Source organism: Mustela lutreola, chromosome 3 (genome assembly GCF_030435805.1).
Source record: "Mustela lutreola isolate mMusLut2 chromosome 3, mMusLut2.pri, whole genome shotgun sequence".
Lineage (NCBI taxonomy): Eukaryota > Metazoa > Chordata > Mammalia > Carnivora > Mustelidae > Mustela > Mustela lutreola.
The window spans coordinates 74,155,348-74,172,446 of NC_081292.1; the positions used below are offsets into that span (position 1 = coordinate 74,155,348).

General features: G+C 42.3%; 1 protein-coding gene and 1 long non-coding RNA gene across 5 annotated transcripts in view; one reads left to right on the top strand and one right to left on the bottom strand.

Moving 5' to 3' along the window:
• Window positions 1–1,101: 1,101 nt before the first annotated feature.
• Window positions 1,102–15,480, bottom strand: LOC131826800 (uncharacterized). Of its 3 annotated transcripts, XR_009351758.1 has the most exons (8): window positions 15,363–15,480; window positions 10,283–10,316; window positions 8,921–9,014; window positions 8,189–8,275; window positions 6,817–7,018; window positions 5,921–5,985; window positions 3,748–3,877; window positions 1,102–1,531 (listed from the first exon to the last, which is right to left on the bottom strand). It is a non-coding gene; the product is annotated as an uncharacterized LOC131826800 (long non-coding RNA). The 3 variants fall into 3 exon arrangements; XR_009351759.1 differs by lacking the exon at window positions 3,748–3,877 and having other exon boundaries at window positions 8,189–8,313; window positions 15,363–15,467; XR_009351757.1 differs by lacking the exon at window positions 3,748–3,877 and having other exon boundaries at window positions 15,363–15,464.
• Window positions 15,481–15,556: 76 nt separating this feature from the next.
• The window catches only part of TOX (thymocyte selection associated high mobility group box), a 299,710-nt gene continuing 298,167 nt past the window's right edge, over window positions 15,557–17,099 (top strand). The window contains exon 1 of one of the 2 annotated variants that reach the window (XM_059166388.1): window positions 15,557–15,796. In XM_059166388.1, coding sequence (XP_059022371.1) covers window positions 15,695–15,796 — 102 coding nt within the window. In that variant the 5' untranslated portion in view covers window positions 15,557–15,694. The remainder of the gene's footprint in view (window positions 15,797–17,099) is intronic. The other variant, XM_059166387.1, reaches the window with a different exon arrangement.

Genomic DNA, 17,099 nt, shown 5'->3' on the forward strand with positions numbered 1-17,099 from the left:
ACGAAACCTTAGAACAACACGTTATTTGGTGCCCATAGACCAAATATAAGCGCAAATTTACTTGTTGAAGTTTTCTTGGTGTGCTCTTTCCTGGGCTGGAGCAGGAGGCCAACATTCCTCCAAACAGCGAGGGAGCTAGCACTTCATGCCCATCGGAACTGGACCTCTCAGAAGACAGCCAATAAAGGCAATGGCCAATGAGGTTGAGATTTTTCCTTTCTGTACAGTTCTTTTTCTGTCGGATCACTTGGCAATGGGAATTATTTAATCTGATTTGTAGTCTCCGTATCCTGCCAGAACCCCACATTCTCGAAATATTTTAGAAAATGTTTTAGAAAGGAAATTTTACACCACCTATAGAGTAGAATACCTACTTGAGATATTTTCAACAGAGGGGCTGCTGCACTGAAAGGGAAGTCTCAGCCAAGAAGACGGTAGGGAACTGCCCATAGCTTTGAAACTCACTTTTAAGTGACTTTTTGGGAAAAGTCAACTCAGCTGCAAAGAAGGAAGAGTTGCAGGCAGATCAGGAGAATTTTGACACAGTTGTTAAAGGACGTCATGGAAAGAGAATTTCTTCCACGCCTGTTCCCCAGAAAAAGCCCAGCCATGAAAGAAAAAGAATTCAAATATATCCCCAAATGCAGAAGGACATCCAATGCCTCCTCATCGCTTCAGCCAGTTCTGCTTTGGATTCTAAATTGAATATAACAATGCTTATAAGCAGTTAGAATAAGCAGTTTCTTTATGTGGGGACATATTAAGTTGGTGATAGTTTTTAGACTCCCTTTTTGGATTTTCAAGTCCCAACCCTGAGAAGAAAAAGATGTTTTGCAGTTCCCTTACTTCTTCCAACTTCTCGAAGCCCAAAGATCCAGAATAAACCACTGAGGTCTAAGCCAGGTCTATTACAAACCCCACATCCTTGGCTTTAAACCCACCTTTGCCACCTTGAAGCCATTGATGACTGCTTAGCAGTCTAGGTCTTCAAATCAGGGATGCTCTATCCCATAGTATACAGTAAATGTCATTACATCTCTATGTCTCTACATCTGTTTCTTATAGATCTTGAAAAAAAAAATTCAGATAGACAACAGATGATGAGATCCTAATAAATTTATTAAAGGAATGCTCTTTAAAAGGTATATGTTTCCACTCTTTGAAACTAATGTCACAGAAAGAATAAAATCTTTTTCTTTTTTTTTTTTCACACACTGTTAAGGAGAAAACATTTGGTCTTATTAGGACAATTTTTAGGTTTTTAGTGATTAGAGCTAAACTATACAGTTGGATCAACAATCTTGCAATGGATATTCTGTTTATTGGAGAGGCAACAAAGTCCTGGGATTTAAAGTGCAGTAACCTGGGGCACCTGGGTGGTTCAGTGGGTTAAGCCTCTTCCTTTGACTGAGGTTGTGATCTCAGGGTCCTGGGATCTAGCCTCACATTGAGCCTCGCTTCCGCTTCCGGCTCTCTGCTCGGCGGGGAGCCTGCTTCCTCCTCTCTGTCTCTACCTACTTGTGATCTCTATCTGTCAAAAAAAAAAAAAAAAAAAAGTAAAGTGCAGTAAACTGCCGTGTTCAAATCCTGGCCCTACTGCTTGCTGTGATTATGAACGTGTTAGAATTATTTTGTCAACACACATTGAAGAAAAATTATTTGAACTCCGTTCAACTAAACGAATAATTACCAAATATTCTTTATGTTTCAGAAATTGTGCTTGGCATTGCAGAGCCTCAGAGATGAACAGGACATGGGAGGACCGCCCCAACAGCTCATGGAAAAGAGAGAATAACAGGGTCCTACACACAAACACACACACACACTCACATAAACTGTAACAGAAGATGAAATGTAAGAAGTCCTCTGAGAGAATGAAAGAATCACCCATAATTGTTCAGGGAAGGAGAATGGGGAAAGCCCAGATGGGGTAGGAAGGACCAGGAGGAGTTTCAGGAGGGTAGTGATGGTGGCAGGAGGAAGTGGAAGGCAGGGCTGGGACTTGCCTAGGAACAAACATGTAGGAGCTAGAAAAAGACAGGTTATGCTAAAAGAATATGAAATGATCTGCTCTGATAGACACACAAACACTGAGAGAATTAAGTCTAGAATTTAATAAAGATCTGGAATGCTGGGTATGGAGTCCTTACTGAACTCCAAAAGCAATAAAAATGGGCAGCATTCACTGATACGCACCAAGTGCCTCTCGAAGCTTCTAGAAAGAGATGAAATACTGGCTTAAACTCTAGATGCAAAGATACTAAATCAGTAGGAAGCAACATTATGAGTTTTCTTCTGTGAAAATAGCAGATTAAACTTTGAATGGAAATTTATAAATTAATTTACAATTTTTAAGAATGTGTTGGAACTTTATCACATTTTACCAAGAGGCAGCCTCTATGAAAGACCTTTTTTGCAGGAATTGGAATAATTAAATTGAAGATTCAGTGTACCTTTTCAATCATTTTATTAAAAAACTCATTCTGGTTTTCTCTGAGGGAGAGATAAACCACTACTTAAGGAAGTGGCTAAATCTTTTTTTAAACTACTATATTCACCATAAAATATATGACACTCTTCCCAAATAACACCTAATAGAAGCTAGTCACATCAAAATCAGAAAACAAAACAAAACAAAACAAAAAAACCTTGCCCTTTCAAAACGAGCTTTTAGTGCTTGTCTTTAAAGCAGATGTTAGAAGTACAGGGGAGATTGAGATATAATCCAGAATGGGAGAAGAAGAGCTTATAAACAAATCATTACAACACAGTAATGAAAGACTCTACAGTGTGCCTGGGGAGGGGGGACTTAGTACAGCTTGACTGAAGGAATATTTGATTTATGTCTTGGAGGTAATAGGAGCTATCATGTGTATATGTGCTAGTGAGTGTGTTCTCTCTAGACTGAGGGAACAGTAGATGCAAATGCTTGAACTTAAGACAAGCACAAGTAGCTAATTGCTGGAGAGTAATGGTTTGATATATTTGGGTATCAGAAAAGCTGTTGGAGGTGCTGGTGTTCAAGTGGGGCGATGGTGTGCTCCAGGTGTCTGCTAGGTTGATAGGTGGGTGTGAAGATGTTGAATTGTAGGTAAGGAGAATCAGTAAGAGGCTCAGTAAGAGCAGTAGTCCAGATGAGAAATGACAAAGGATGAGACCTATAGTTAACTACGGGACTGAGTGTAACTATTAAAGGAGATAAGCATTCTAGGAGAAAACGCTTTATATGGGTATTGCATTTATCAAGATTTATGTGTGTATTTAAGATTTTATTTATTTATTTATTTATTTGAGAGAGAGATAGCAAGGGAGAGCATGAGCAGAGGGAGCATGCGAGCAGAGAGCCCGACTCAGACTCAGGGCTCCATTCCAGGACCCTGGGATCATGATGTGACCTGAAGGCAGACACTTAACCAACCCAGCCACCCAGGTGACCTGAGATTTATGTGTGTTATGTATTTACATATATTATGAGTCCCAGTGACTAAAGAAATACAGCCAGATATAACAGATAGATGGTTGGAAATAGGCACCTGGGAGTCAGAAAATAGAAAAGGGACATTGATTTGACAGGGATTAAATAACAAGTTGTAGTTGGAGCTATGGAAGGAGATAATCATCCAGGAGAGGGTATAGAAAAGCTTTTGTGAACCTGGAACCCAGCACTGTGTCTGGCAATGAGTGAGCACTCAAGTGGTATTTGTTGTGTGGATGACTGCGTGAGTGAGAAAACAGATGAATGTCTACCAGTCCCTCCTGGAACATTCCTCCTTGGAATCTAGGACTCCATGTTCTCTTGATTTCTCTTATCTCTCTGTTTCTTGTCCTGCTGCTCTACCTGTTTGTTCTCTTCATGTAGATACTCCCCAGTGTGTATCTACAACAACAAATATAAGACAGGATCCCTTCACTTAAAGACTTCACAGTCCAACAAGGAACCAATTTATAAAGCCCCCAAGAAAGTCCAGAAATGTGAGAAACAAATTGTTCCCAGTTAAACACACTGGAATACATTCAATGAGAGTCTTAGAATAGTTTCAGTAGAAAATATTTCAGAAGCAGAAATCCGGGTTGCTGTGGGTTGAAGAATAAATGGGAGGGTGAAGAAGAAGAGTTCAGGAATCATTTTAAGAAGTTTAATAATAATCAATAGGTTGGGAGGTGATGGAGCTGTATCTGGAGCGAGGGGCAATGTCAAAAGTTGTTTTGTTGGGGGAAAAGGGTTCAGGGCATGGAAAAGTTGGCCAAGAACCCAACAAAGCATAACAAATATTGTCTTTGACCTCAAGGAGCTAATTATTTATTACAGAAAACAGACATGTAAATTGACCGGGAAGGTAGAGTGTGATAGATGTTATGACCAGCCTGGAATGTGCCAGTTGGAGAGCCTGCAATGCTTGTCCTGAAGAGAATAATGATCTGATGTCTGATCTGAATCTAAAAGAGAAATAGGACCTCTGCGTGCAGACACCCAGAGGAAGGGGATGCTGGGTAGAGGAAAGAGTGGGAACAAAGGCAGAGGAATATTGAAAACATAAGGGTTACAAATCATTTGTCATTTTCTCCGAGTATGTGGAATACATTTTCATTTCATTAACAATGACTTCTGAAAAGCAAGGTTTTAATTTTTCTAAAATTCAGTTTATCAAATTGCATTTTGTGTCCTAAAGAAGTTTTGTGTAACCCAAGTCATGATTTGATCCTATATTTTCTTGTATTATCCGTATGGTTTTAGCTCTTAAATTTAGGTTTATGCTCTGTTTAGAATTGACTCTTGTATATGATGTGAAGGAAGAGTTTATTTTTGCATTAGGGTATCTAATTGTTCCAGCAGAATTTTTTGAAAAATATTTTGCCATTGAATTACCTTGTCACTTGTTGAAAATCAATTAATTATGTATTTATGGGTCTATTTCCAGACTTCTCTTTTGTTCAATTAATTTATATGCCTATCCTTATGTCAATATCATGTGATCTTCATTATTGTATCTTTCTTGTGAGTATTAAAATCAAATGGTACGATTTTTTCCCAAATTTATTCTTTTCCAAAATTGTTTGGTCCTTTGTGTTTCCATAAAAATGTTAAAGTAAGCCTCTTATTTTCAATGAAAAAAAAAAAAAAGCCTAAAGATTTATTGGAATTTCATTGAATCTACAGATTCATAGAATCTATAGAGCAGAATGGTATCTTAATTATATTAAGATTAATGGTATCTTAATTATATTAAGATTAGTGGTATCTTAATTATATTAAGACCTTCATACTATGAACATGGTATAGCTCTCCATTTCTTTAGGTCTGCTTTAATCTCACTCAGCACTGTTTTTGCAATTTTTAGTGCACAAGTGTTATATATTTTGTGGTAGGTATGCCTAAGAATTTCATATATTTGATGTTATTATAATTTTTTTTTAAATGTCCAACTGTTGTTGCACCTGGGTGGCTCAGTCGGTTAAGCTTCTGACTTTGGCCCTTGTCATGATCTCAGGGTCCTGGGATTGAGTCCAAGTTGGGCTCCCCACTCAGCAGGGAGTCTGCTGTCCCTCTCCTTTTGTCCCTCCCCCACTCATACTCTCTCTGTCTCTCTCTCAAATAATAACTAAAATCTTTTTTTAAAAATGTTCAATTATTTGTTGCTTGCATAAAGAAATAAAATTTCTTTCCTACTGTCCTGGCTTTCTGAAACCTTTCGAAACTTACTTATTACTATTTTTATAAACTCTGATAAAGGACTTACATCCAGAATGTTCTCAACAATAAGTGGGCAAACAACCTGATCTTATAAAGGCAAAAGCTTTTAGTAGGCTCTCCATCAAATAAGATACACTAGTGACAAATGTATGAAAAGATCATTAGTCATTAGCAAAATATAAACTTAAAAAATATATGTATAATTATAAATCCACTGAAATGACTAACCTTAAAAAGATTGACAATGCCATGTGTTGACAAGGATTTGGGGCAATCAAACTTCTTGTAGATTACTGGTAGGAATGAAAGAGGGTACAGTCACTTCTGAAATCAGTTTGGCAGTTTCTTAATAATTGCAATATTCATTTGCTATGGAATCTAACTTTCACATTCCTAGATATCTACCCAAAGAAAATGAAAACATATTTCTATACAGGTACTTGTGCTTGGATTTTCGGGGCAGCTCTATTCACTGTAGTTAAAACTGGAAGGAACCCACATGCCCATCATGTGGGTAAACAAAACTGTGTTCATTCACAATGCAATATTACTTAGCAATAAAAAGAAATAAGATACTAATAGACAAAACAATGTGGATTAATTTCAAACACATTAAGCTAAAAGAAAGAAATCAGACATAAAAGACCACATAGTAAAAGCTTCCATTTGTATGACATTTTGGAAAAAACAACACTATAGTAACAAAGATCAGGTCAAGGGTTTCTGGGATCTGGTTTCTGAACAGATGGAGATGTTCTATACATGATTGTGGTACTGGTTCACAAATTTCTCAAAACTCCTCAAATTATACATTTCAAATTAGTGGATTTTTATTGTAGATAAATTGTCCTTTGATGGATTACTTTAAAAGAAATCTGGTGAGTTTAATTTACTAGGAAGGCAGGTCTGTAATCCATTATCTGAGACCCTACAGGCCAAATGTGTTTTTTTTTTTTTAATGTGTTTTGAACTTCATAATTTTTGAAAGCTTATATAGTATATTACTCACAGACTGATATATATCATCCATATACTTATACTTTTATATAGTGTACTAAAGCCAGCCTTGATGCAGGAATTGATCCCATAATCAAACACAATTCTATTTCTGTAACAAAACATACGTGTATTCATGAGTAGAATCAGTATGTTCTATGAAGAGCCTCTTGTCACTTTAGATGACATGTTGCTTCTTGATTTTGCTTCTTGATTCTTCTGAGACTGAGAGGCTGTGGTCTTGGCCAGGCAGTTTGGTATTTGCTCTAATTTAAGGTTCAGAGGTTGGGACTGAGAGGAGAGATAGTCTGAGGTTGAGAAAACACGAGGCTGGAGAGGGAGGTAGATCGCAGAGGATCACATTGTACAGTTTAAGATTTTCCTGGGCATATTTATACATTATAGCTACTAAAATGGGAGATTAGTTACTCAGAAAAAGGAAGAACTGGTTTCTCCTTCAGTAACAAGCTCCTGTGATTACTTATGAAAACCTTACTGTAATGGAAATAGTACATGCAAGTCTCATGGTCCATAAAAAAATAATAATACAAAGGCATCAAGGTCAAGTCTTATACTGAAGCCCTTCAAAACTCCTCAGTCTCTTTAAGATAACGTTCCAGCTTTCAGACAATTTTGTGATCTAAACTCATTCTCTGGGTCTCCTCATTGTCCCTCCCCCCTTCCCCTCCCCCCATCTTGGCATGTGAAAACTGTACCAAATACCCAGTCAGGCGCTTGTTCTGGTTGTTCCCTAGCTTCTTTGTCTTTTAAAGCCTCTCTGACTTTGTTAATACCCTTTCCTCTGATTAAGTGCTATTCTCTCCATTCATTCTTTGGTAAATTTCTCTTCTACAGGTTATAAATGCTTATAGAAGCCACACAGAAAACATAAATGAGTAAAGCAGCCAAGGGTTGGGGGGGGAGGAGAAACAACCACCAACATATATTGTTATGTAAGACACCCATCATGTAGAGGGCTCTTAATAATGGTGGCCTTAATTAAAAATGGTATTAGGCCATAATAATAGAGCTGAGGCACCATAGAGAATGCAATACTATTGTAACTCTTCCCAACCTGTCACTGTGAAGTGGAAATGTTTACATATTACGATATCTTGAATTTTTTTTCAGTAGCTTCCTAAATCAACTCCTTCTGAGACCAAGGGAAAATATGCCAAGTTAAGTTGTCTTTTTGCAAAGAGCACCATTTGAGGAATTTATGATATTTGGGGCCATCAGTCCTGTTCAGAGAGATTCCATCTCTTCCCTCGAGGAGCTTCTCATCAGCATCAAACACATTAATACAGACAGACATATTGGAGCACCATTAGGAACAAAATGGAAACATTAAAGCAATCCATGGATAGTCGGGTAATTGCATTACGTGAAGGTCAAGCATAAGTGGATTTGTAGTGGAAGGAAACAGTGACTACCTAATCAGGGCAGAGATCAGGAACTGCACGTGGGAACTGGGCAGGGCAAGGGTACAAAATCACTTACCTAATCAGTCCTGGAAGATTTCATGGGACAAGTGGGGAGTCAGTAGCAACCATCAGCCTGAGTGGGAGCTCAAGAGTCTCTTGCTGTCTTCAAAATGTATGATTTTTGAATTAGGAAATTGAAGGCTACACATTAAAACACGCTGTTATAAAGCAGGGAAGATTCCTTTTCTTTCGTCTTTGGCTCTGAGATTGTCCTGTAAGGCCACCCTTATCACGTGAGAGTATCCTTTTATGCAAGTAGCATACTAAAAATGTATTCAATAGTTTAACTCCAAGTTAATTCCAAGTTTCAAAATTTAATTTAAAGATTTTTAATTTCTAGTTTTACAACATGTCTTAAATTTCACTGGCAAAAATCAGATGTTTGCTGTTTTTCTTTGTTACCAAAGTTCTTGAAAATATCCAGGGACAAATCTAATGTAAAAAAAAAAGCATTTTCTGACTCTAAAAAACTACAAGAGATGTCTTGGTTCCCTGTTTGGATGAACTTCATTTTATGCTATCCAAAATGTGTGAGCACAGAAACCCTTTAGATAATTCGAGCTAAGGCTGAACCCTCGGTCCCCTTGATCATATAGAAGGAAGGTGTATTTCAAGAAGAGGTGTGTCCCTTGGTGCTCAGGGGATGTGACCTGACTTTTACTGGGGACAGAGATGTTATGCCCAGTCTGATGGAGAGCTCACTCTCTCCTTCGGCAATACATTCAAGATCCCTGGGGAGAATACTTACCCCATGTGACTAAATTCTCCAAGGCTCTAGTATTACAACCAATTTCTTACGTTGTTTCTTCAGTAAAGGCGTTCTCTTGTTTCTGAAAGAACTCCTGAGATACACGATTCAAAGATATTATATTGCCCCCCTGCCCCGAGACTGCCCCCTCCTGTCAGGTCCTTTAAATTTCCTAAAGGTCTTATTTTCCCAATCCTTTAATCATCTCTGTGGTAAAAAATTAAGTTCTCATGCCTTTTTGTCTCACTCTGGATGAGGTACTGGCTGGCCTAAGTCCTGTGGGTCATATTGATATGTTTCTACACAAGTGAGACCTTCCCGCTTTAAATTGAAGTGCTCCTGTGGACTCGTCATGTCTTTTTGAAAACCAACAATAACAAAACACAGCTAGGGACACAGTTCAAAATAAGACACAGAGTGTACAAGTAAGCCAGGATTATCTTTCCTTTGTATTACTCTGGGTCCCTTTCGGGCCCCACTTCATGGGAAAGGATGACCCTTGATTGTCCATTTTCACCAAAATAGCATTTGGGAATGCAGGACTATTAACTCAGGTAAAGCAAAAGGGCTGTTCCTTTCATCTCAGCAATTCCACACCTACTCTCCTTCCAAGTGATTTTTTATAGAATATTAGTTTGCATTAAAAAAAAATCCATTTAATTGCATGGGAGAAACACTTCACCACCACGCTCCAGGCCGATCCCATGTTGCAGCTGCTCCTACTTAACGGGTAATTGTGGCCTCACTCTTTTCCAAGGAACTAATTCTGATTTTGAAAGGATTCGTCCTCATAGTTTATCCTGATGAGAGAGGACTGGATTATTGCTGTGTAAAATAGTTGAAGAGTCTTATTATAGCTATTATGCCACAAATGTTGTATATTGTTAGAGATCCCAGTACTGTCCCACACTCAGTGTAAGATGTGCAGGCACTGGCACCCTTCCCATATTATGTAAAAAAATACTGCATTTTATGAGTCATTTAGTACCATGTGAGGTATCTGTGGACCCTATATCATTTCCTTCAAACTTTCCTCATCATTCTGAAATCCTTTATTTTCTGGTTGAAAGACTTACAATCTAGTCATTTCTCACTAGTCTCCCCAGGAAATAAACTTCAGTACTCTCTGTTCTCCCACTGCATTATATTATGGATTGCATATCATTCTACTTTACATTTAAATTACTTTAGAAAACTATTTAAAAACAAACAAACAAACCTCTGGACAACAGTAAATTCTAACTGGTAAATTGAGAAAATGTAAATGTTTCCTATCAAAACCATTGATGATGTTTCTAGAACCTTGAAGTGGGGTAGGATTCAGCATTGGTTAGGTTGTAAGGAGAAAAAATACCAACATACCTAATTCAGCCATAATCTTGTTAGGAACGTAAACCTGTAAACACATGCATAACAAGATGGTTTATAATACAACTGGTCCATATCATGGGCTCAAATGAATGGAATTTTAAAAGAATGAGGTTTTCTTCTACAAGAGAGACTGAGCTATCTCCTATTGCTGGAAAGCACACCCTTAAATAAGAGGAGGCCAGTGAAGGACTGATATTAATTTTGTTAAAAAATACAGCATGCTTTGATTTTAGTTTCAATAGTTGGCATTTCAAAGTAAATCCCTCTATAAGATCTTTCATCCACACCTTCAACATAGAGAGGGCTATTACCCTTAAAGAAAATTAACTCCAAGGGCTAACCAAGAGTACCCCTCAAGAAGTGCCATTTTGTTGTTGTTGTTGAATGATTGTTTTTTTTTTTTTTTTTAAGATTTTATTTACTTATTTGACAGACAGGGATCACAAGTAGGCAGACAGGCAGGCAGAGGGAGAGAGGGAAGCAGGCTCCCCGCTGAGCAGAGAGCCCCAAGTGGGGCTCAATCCCAGGACCCTGAGATCATGACCTGAGCTGAAGGCAGAGGCTTTAACCCACTGAGCCACCCAGGCACCTCTGTTGAGTGATTTTTATTAGACTCTCATAAGTCTTGGATAGGATTGACTGTGTAGAGGATATTTTCCCTGATGTAAAACATTCTGTGTGTAGTTTGGAGACATTACTACAAATTTAGGGCTTATGTCCATAGTACAAAGAATCAGTAAACATAAAATGCAGTCAGTGGAAACACGTGCAAATTTGAAAACATGACATCATCAAACTATCATCAGAATGAAGATGTGGAGGGAACAAAATAAGATGCTAAGTGTGGTTTGTAATTAGTGGTTAAGGGTTCCAATAAAACTTGTAAAACTAAATAATAAGAGAGATGCAACGTTAAAAAATTATGACTAGGTCCAGGACATAGTAGGCATTTCAGAAAGGTAGCTATCAACTTTATTACATCAATACTAGTTAAGGAGAAGTTTTGTTCACAGACCCACATTTTTTGGTAATGAGAGTTCCTAGTTCAGATGACCAAATTGTAATTAGGGTCTCTACAGCAGTTCATTCCGGTTTCGTTAGAATAACTGAGTCCATTGCCACACTCAGTCTCTGTAAGGGCAGTGTAGATTATGGGGACCTCGAGACATGACCTGCTATGTCCCCTTGTGAGAGCCAACACAAAATAACAGTCTAGCCAGGAAATTTACTCATGTGAAAACTTTGTGCTTTGAACATTCCCTTTGTGCCCATGTTATCTTTCTTCCTAGACCACTGGTTCTCAATCCTTCCTGAAAGTTGAAAGCCCCTGGAAAGCTTCTACAAACTCCTATGCCCAGTCCTTACCCTAAATGGATTGAAACAGAATCTCTGGTGGAGAAGTCCAGCCATGAGTATTTTTCAAAGGGTGTGGGGTGACTCCACTGACCAAAGTGAGAAATACTGCTCTAGAAGACTAGAACACATCTAAAAGAGAACCTATTTCAAGAAATTTGTTCTTGTATGTCAACCTATACACAATACATAGCATAGAGCCTGACTCTGCTTATATGGCTTTGTTGAATAATATCCGAGTGAATGGATGGACAAATAGATTAGTAAAATTAGCCATGATGTAAAGTTGAATATCCTGGAAATTGAAAAATAATATAATACCTCTCTACTATTTTTATCTCCCAAATTAATAAGATTTACTCAGTGGCTTATCTATTCAACTTCCTCCATGTTTTTTCTGGGAGAACTGCTCTCCTTCCATATATGATGGGCCTTGGGTGGAGCATTTTATTTATATAAAATATAAATATTTTTTTCAGATCACACTGAGTTAATCTTTACAGCCTACTCTTCATGTAGGAGTGATTGGGGTTAAGAGTTGTTTTTTTTAAACCAAGAGCTCCCATTCCCCCCTGAGCTGGGAAAAACTCAAGCAATTCTGTCACACCAGCTGGGTGCCTTACAATCTGATTCAATTCTGACAGTATCTCCCTGGAGATAGCATCAGATCCCACAGGCTAAGGGCTCAGCCCCACAAGACTCCCTGCACTGCCCCAAGAATAAGAAAACCATTTGAGATGCCAATGACAAGCCCAGGGTGATAACTGTGCTTCTGACTGATCAGCTATCAAACAGAATATCCTATGACACCATCCTCGGGTTTGAGGACTTTAGCAGAGTGTTTCACAAGGCTCAAGAAAAAGTTTACTTACTGTTTACATATTTATTATAAAAGGATATGACAAAGGATACAGATGAACATCCAAATGCATTGAGTAAGGTATGTGGGAAAAGACGGAATTTCCAAGCTCTCTCCAAGATAACCACTCTGCATGACCTCCACTTGGTCACCAACCAGGAAGTTCTCTGAGTCCTGAACTTTGGCAATTTTTATGGGGACTTCATCACATAGGCATGATGGATCATCAACTCCATTTTCAATCCCAGCAAGCCCCCCCACCTCCATCATGAAATTGAACTTCCTGGTCTACTCTCCATGTATGAGTGATTGGAAGTCAAGAGCTTTTTTTTTTTTTTTTTTTCTAAAGATTTTATTTATTTATTTGACAGAGAGAGATCACAAGTAGACAGAGAGGCAGGCAGAGAGAGAGAGAGTAGTAGGCTCCCTGCTGAGCAGAGAGCCCGATGCGGGACTTGATCCCAGGACCCCGAGATCATGACCTGAGCCGAAGGCAGTGGCTCAACCCACTGAGCCACCCAGGCGCCCCTGGAGTCAAGAGCTTTTTTCATCAAAAGCTCACATTCCCACCCCTCACACCATGCCACAAACAAACATACCATTTTGACGCTACTGATTGCACATGAAAGAAACCAGGTACAAATTAAGTAGAGGGATACATAGTTCCCGTGTATGTAGGTTTCTTCTCAAGACAGAGAAAAGTAGTAGGTCTAGAGAACAAAGTATAGACATTATTGTTTTCCCTAGATGTCAAAATGTTGATAATGAAACTTTTCATCTTCCTGATGTTCACAGGGTCATCAAACAGATATCAATTACAGATTCTAAGAAAGTTTTCATAATTGATATAATATGTTGATAATAAATGGTGAATTAATGATAAAAATTAAAATTTGGGAATATTTAAGTTAAAATCAATTTTTTAAAATTTTGGAAATATATATAAGCATATTTTAGCATCTATAACTGAATTTTGAACACTGAAAATCAAAACACAAAACATTTAAATTTTATTATAAAGAAATTTATTAAGAGGAAAAAAATTTCTACTTTTTATTTTATTTTATGCCCTGAAGGACCTGTAAATATGGATATTCTTCAGAATCCAGTGGAGAGGAATTCTTTTTTCTCACTGCTCTCTCTCTCCCTACACAATTTCCACCATGTCAGTCTTGAGGTGGGGAAAGTGTTAGATTTTTGTTACTTCTAGAAATGATGAAGGGAAGAAAGAAAACAATGGTTTAAGAGAAAAAAGGATGCAAGGAGTACAAAGCAATGCTAAGTAAAAGCTTCCTAAAAAGCCATGTGTAGACACTCAATGATGTTATCATTTCTTATACTTTCTTCATAGATTTTCTTCCAGATCTCTCTGATTGTACCTGACAGGTGCTCTCAGTTGCAGGGGAAACAACATAGCTGTCAGAAAGTTGTACAGAGCAGTTGGCAGTCAACATGCACTGCACAGTTGTGTGGGGTGGCAGTAGCCTTAGCACAGAATGAAGTAGAAAGGATGAAGTACTTCCAGGCTCCTTTGCAGGGTCTTGGGCCCTACTGTGTGTGGCTCCTTCCTCCTGGGAAGGTAAATATCATCTGCTATTGCCTGGACTTCCCACCAATGACAGAGTCTCAGGGATAAATCTGCTGGACTCCAGCCAAATTTCGTGGACCCCCCCCCCCCCCCCCCCCGCAGCCATCCGGAAAAAAACGAAGTTGCAAATTTCTGTGTTTTAGAGGTAAGGCGGGAAAACATGATTGGAGACTTTCTCCTCCCACTTGCGGACCAGAGAAAGGGGGAGGCTGATTCCAGGTCTTCAGTGCCTCTCCCAGAGCATCAGTGGGCTTCCAATTACAAAAAGACAAGAATCCCATCAGGGGCAACTAGCAAGCCCACGTGTTTCCCCTGTAGTCTGATCTTGTGTGTTGATGAACCTTTCCCTATTTACACTTTGATTTACTCCTGTGGTCTTTTTGGAGTCTCCAGGGCTGCCTTAGCTTTGCAAACCCTCCAGTGGGTCACAGATCATTGGGAGGTGAGGGCTGGAGGCGGAAGCCAGCGACAGAAGGGGGTAGGCTTTTAAGCCCATCCACACCCTTGCAGTCCTTTCGGGTCCCTAGCCCAGAAGCCCGCTATAGCGCACAGTTGATTCGCGCTCCCTGAGGGTTCCCGGTCCCTAGGACCGGCGCAGCATGTAATAGCCACCTCCACCAGGGGCTGGGAGTAGGGGTGGGGACGCAGGGATGAGAGTGGGGAGAGCCACGAAAGGGGAGGTGGCGGATACAGAGAAAGAGGTGGGGACAGCCGCGGAGGGGACGGTGGGAGCGGGGTGGGGCCGGGGCGGGCCCGGGGGCGGGGCTCGCCACAGCGCCCCCTTGCTGCGTGCTCCCTGCCGTGCCCCGGGGCCGCCGGTGGCTGGGGCTCCGTAGCCCCTTTGTGTACGACTCGCTGGCCGGGAGGAGCGCGGATCCCGCACAGCGGAGGCTCCGCGGGGTCCCGCCACCCCGGCCCTGCCCCGGCCGCCCTCTCCTCCTTTTTCTCCGCTCCTCCCTCCTCCGGGCCCCGGCCCCCAGCCTCGAGCTGCAACCATTGGGTCGCAAGCGGCCCCGCGTCCTGCCGCGCACCCTACCCCGCCCGGCCCGGGGCGTTCACCCCCCCTACTCTCGCCCTGTCCCCCTCTTCATTCCTCCCCCCATCCCAGGCCTCCAAGGTGGAGAAAATAAACTAAAAGCAGAGCAACTCAGAGACTCCAATAAAACGCCCAGGACCTAGAGCCCGAGCGCGAGCGCGTGTGCCGGGCGGCGAGGGGCGCGGGAGGCGGGGATGGGGGGGCGGGCGGGGGGACAATGAGCGCATGAAGTTACCTGCCCGGCGGCAGCGGCGGCGGCGGTGGCGGCGGGGCCGGGAGGCGGCGGCGAAACAGGCTGCGCGCTCGGCGCCGACGGGTGCGCGCCGCGGCTTGGGGGAGAGTTGAGCGCTTTTCCCCCCTCTTTTTTTTTTTTTTTTTTCTTTCTTTCTTTTTTTTTTTTTTTCTCCTCTTCTTAAACAAACCACAAACGGATGTGAGGGAAGGAAGGTGTTTCTTTTACTCCTGAGTCCAGACACCTCTCTCTGTTCCGTCTAAGCTTGTTTTGCTGAACACTTAAAAAAAAAAAAAAAAAGGAAAAGAAAAGGAGTTGCTTGATGTGAGAGTGAAATGGACGTAAGATTTTATCCACCTCCAGCCCAGCCCGCCGCTGCGCCCGACGCTCCCTGTCTGGGACCTTCTCCCTGCCTGGACCCCTACTATTGCAACAAGGTGAACGCTCTGCTTTTGTTTCCACCGTGTTCTTGCTGCTTGATCCCGGGAGGGGGGCGGCGGCGGCGGCGGACCGGCTCGGCTACCGGGGTCGGTCGGTGGAGGCCGGTCCCGGGCGCGCTCGAGTCGCAGCCCGCTACAGCCCTGCGTGCGCTGGGGTAGTAAATACTGTGCAGCAGCTCCGGGGGTTTGCCAAACACCGCGATTGTGCGTAAAGTGACAAGATTTGCTCGGATTCTTTCCTTCCTGCTGTTCGCGACTAAGGCTCCCTGCCTAGGTTTGCCGGGGGGCGTTTAAAAAAAATTAAGAGAAAACCACGGAATACTTTGGGGGTGTGTCTGGGGTCCGGGAACGCAGGCAGAGAGTAAGAGAAGTCAGTTTATTTTGTAGTTTCCCCTTCTGCTTCCCGCCCTCTCACGGGCTGCGGGGACTCGTGGCACCGCTTCCCGGACCGGGATTAGTTGCCAGGGGAGCAGCCGGGAGTCGGGGTGCAGGGAACAGGGAGACGCCTCCGCCCCCCGCCGGGAAAATTGCTCCACAAGTCTTTTGTTTTCGCAAATCCTTTCGGGCGCCCGAGCCGGGTGTTCGGACACCGGTTTGCGGACCGAGGTGCAGCAGGGTTGCCCGGTTTGGGGGACAGCTCCCGCTTGCGGGGGGCGGGGGGCGCGGTAAATGCAAGTTTGTTAGAAGCCGGGCGAGTGCGCCGAGTTTACGTCTGAAGCTCCAGCACTCCTCACGGCGCTTGGAGAAGCGTCCCAGGCTGGGCTGTACCCACAGCCCGGTGACCCCAGGTGCCAAGGCCGCGGGGTACCCGGGCGCGGCTGACCAGGCGGGTGGCCCCGGGCGGGCCTGGGGGTGGGGGTGGGGAGGCGGCCAGGGCTACTGCCAAGCTCTGCTATTCCCATAGATAGAATAGTCAGGGGGTGCGAAGGGAGGGGGTTACTCTCGGTGCTTCTCCAACTCTCTGCCCCGGGAGGGAGGACGCGCGGGGACCGGTCTCCGAGGGCAGCCGCAGGGCCACGGCTTTCCTCGCCCGGGGCTTATTGGACGTGTGGAAGCTGTCCAGCCGGGTGTACGTCGGAGGGGAGGAATGAGTTCTCTGAGACACCGGGCGAGTGGGTTAGACGCCCAGCTCCCGCTCAACCTGCTTGGTACTGTATTGCAAGCAGTTCCCTGTAGGTCCCTCCGTGAATTCCACTGGATGAATCGTTGGGACCCTTAATATTTGCCTGCTGGCGAGGCATCATCAAACAGCTTTTTTACGTGATACAGAAGTATTTAACGCGCTGCATCCTCAGCCCCC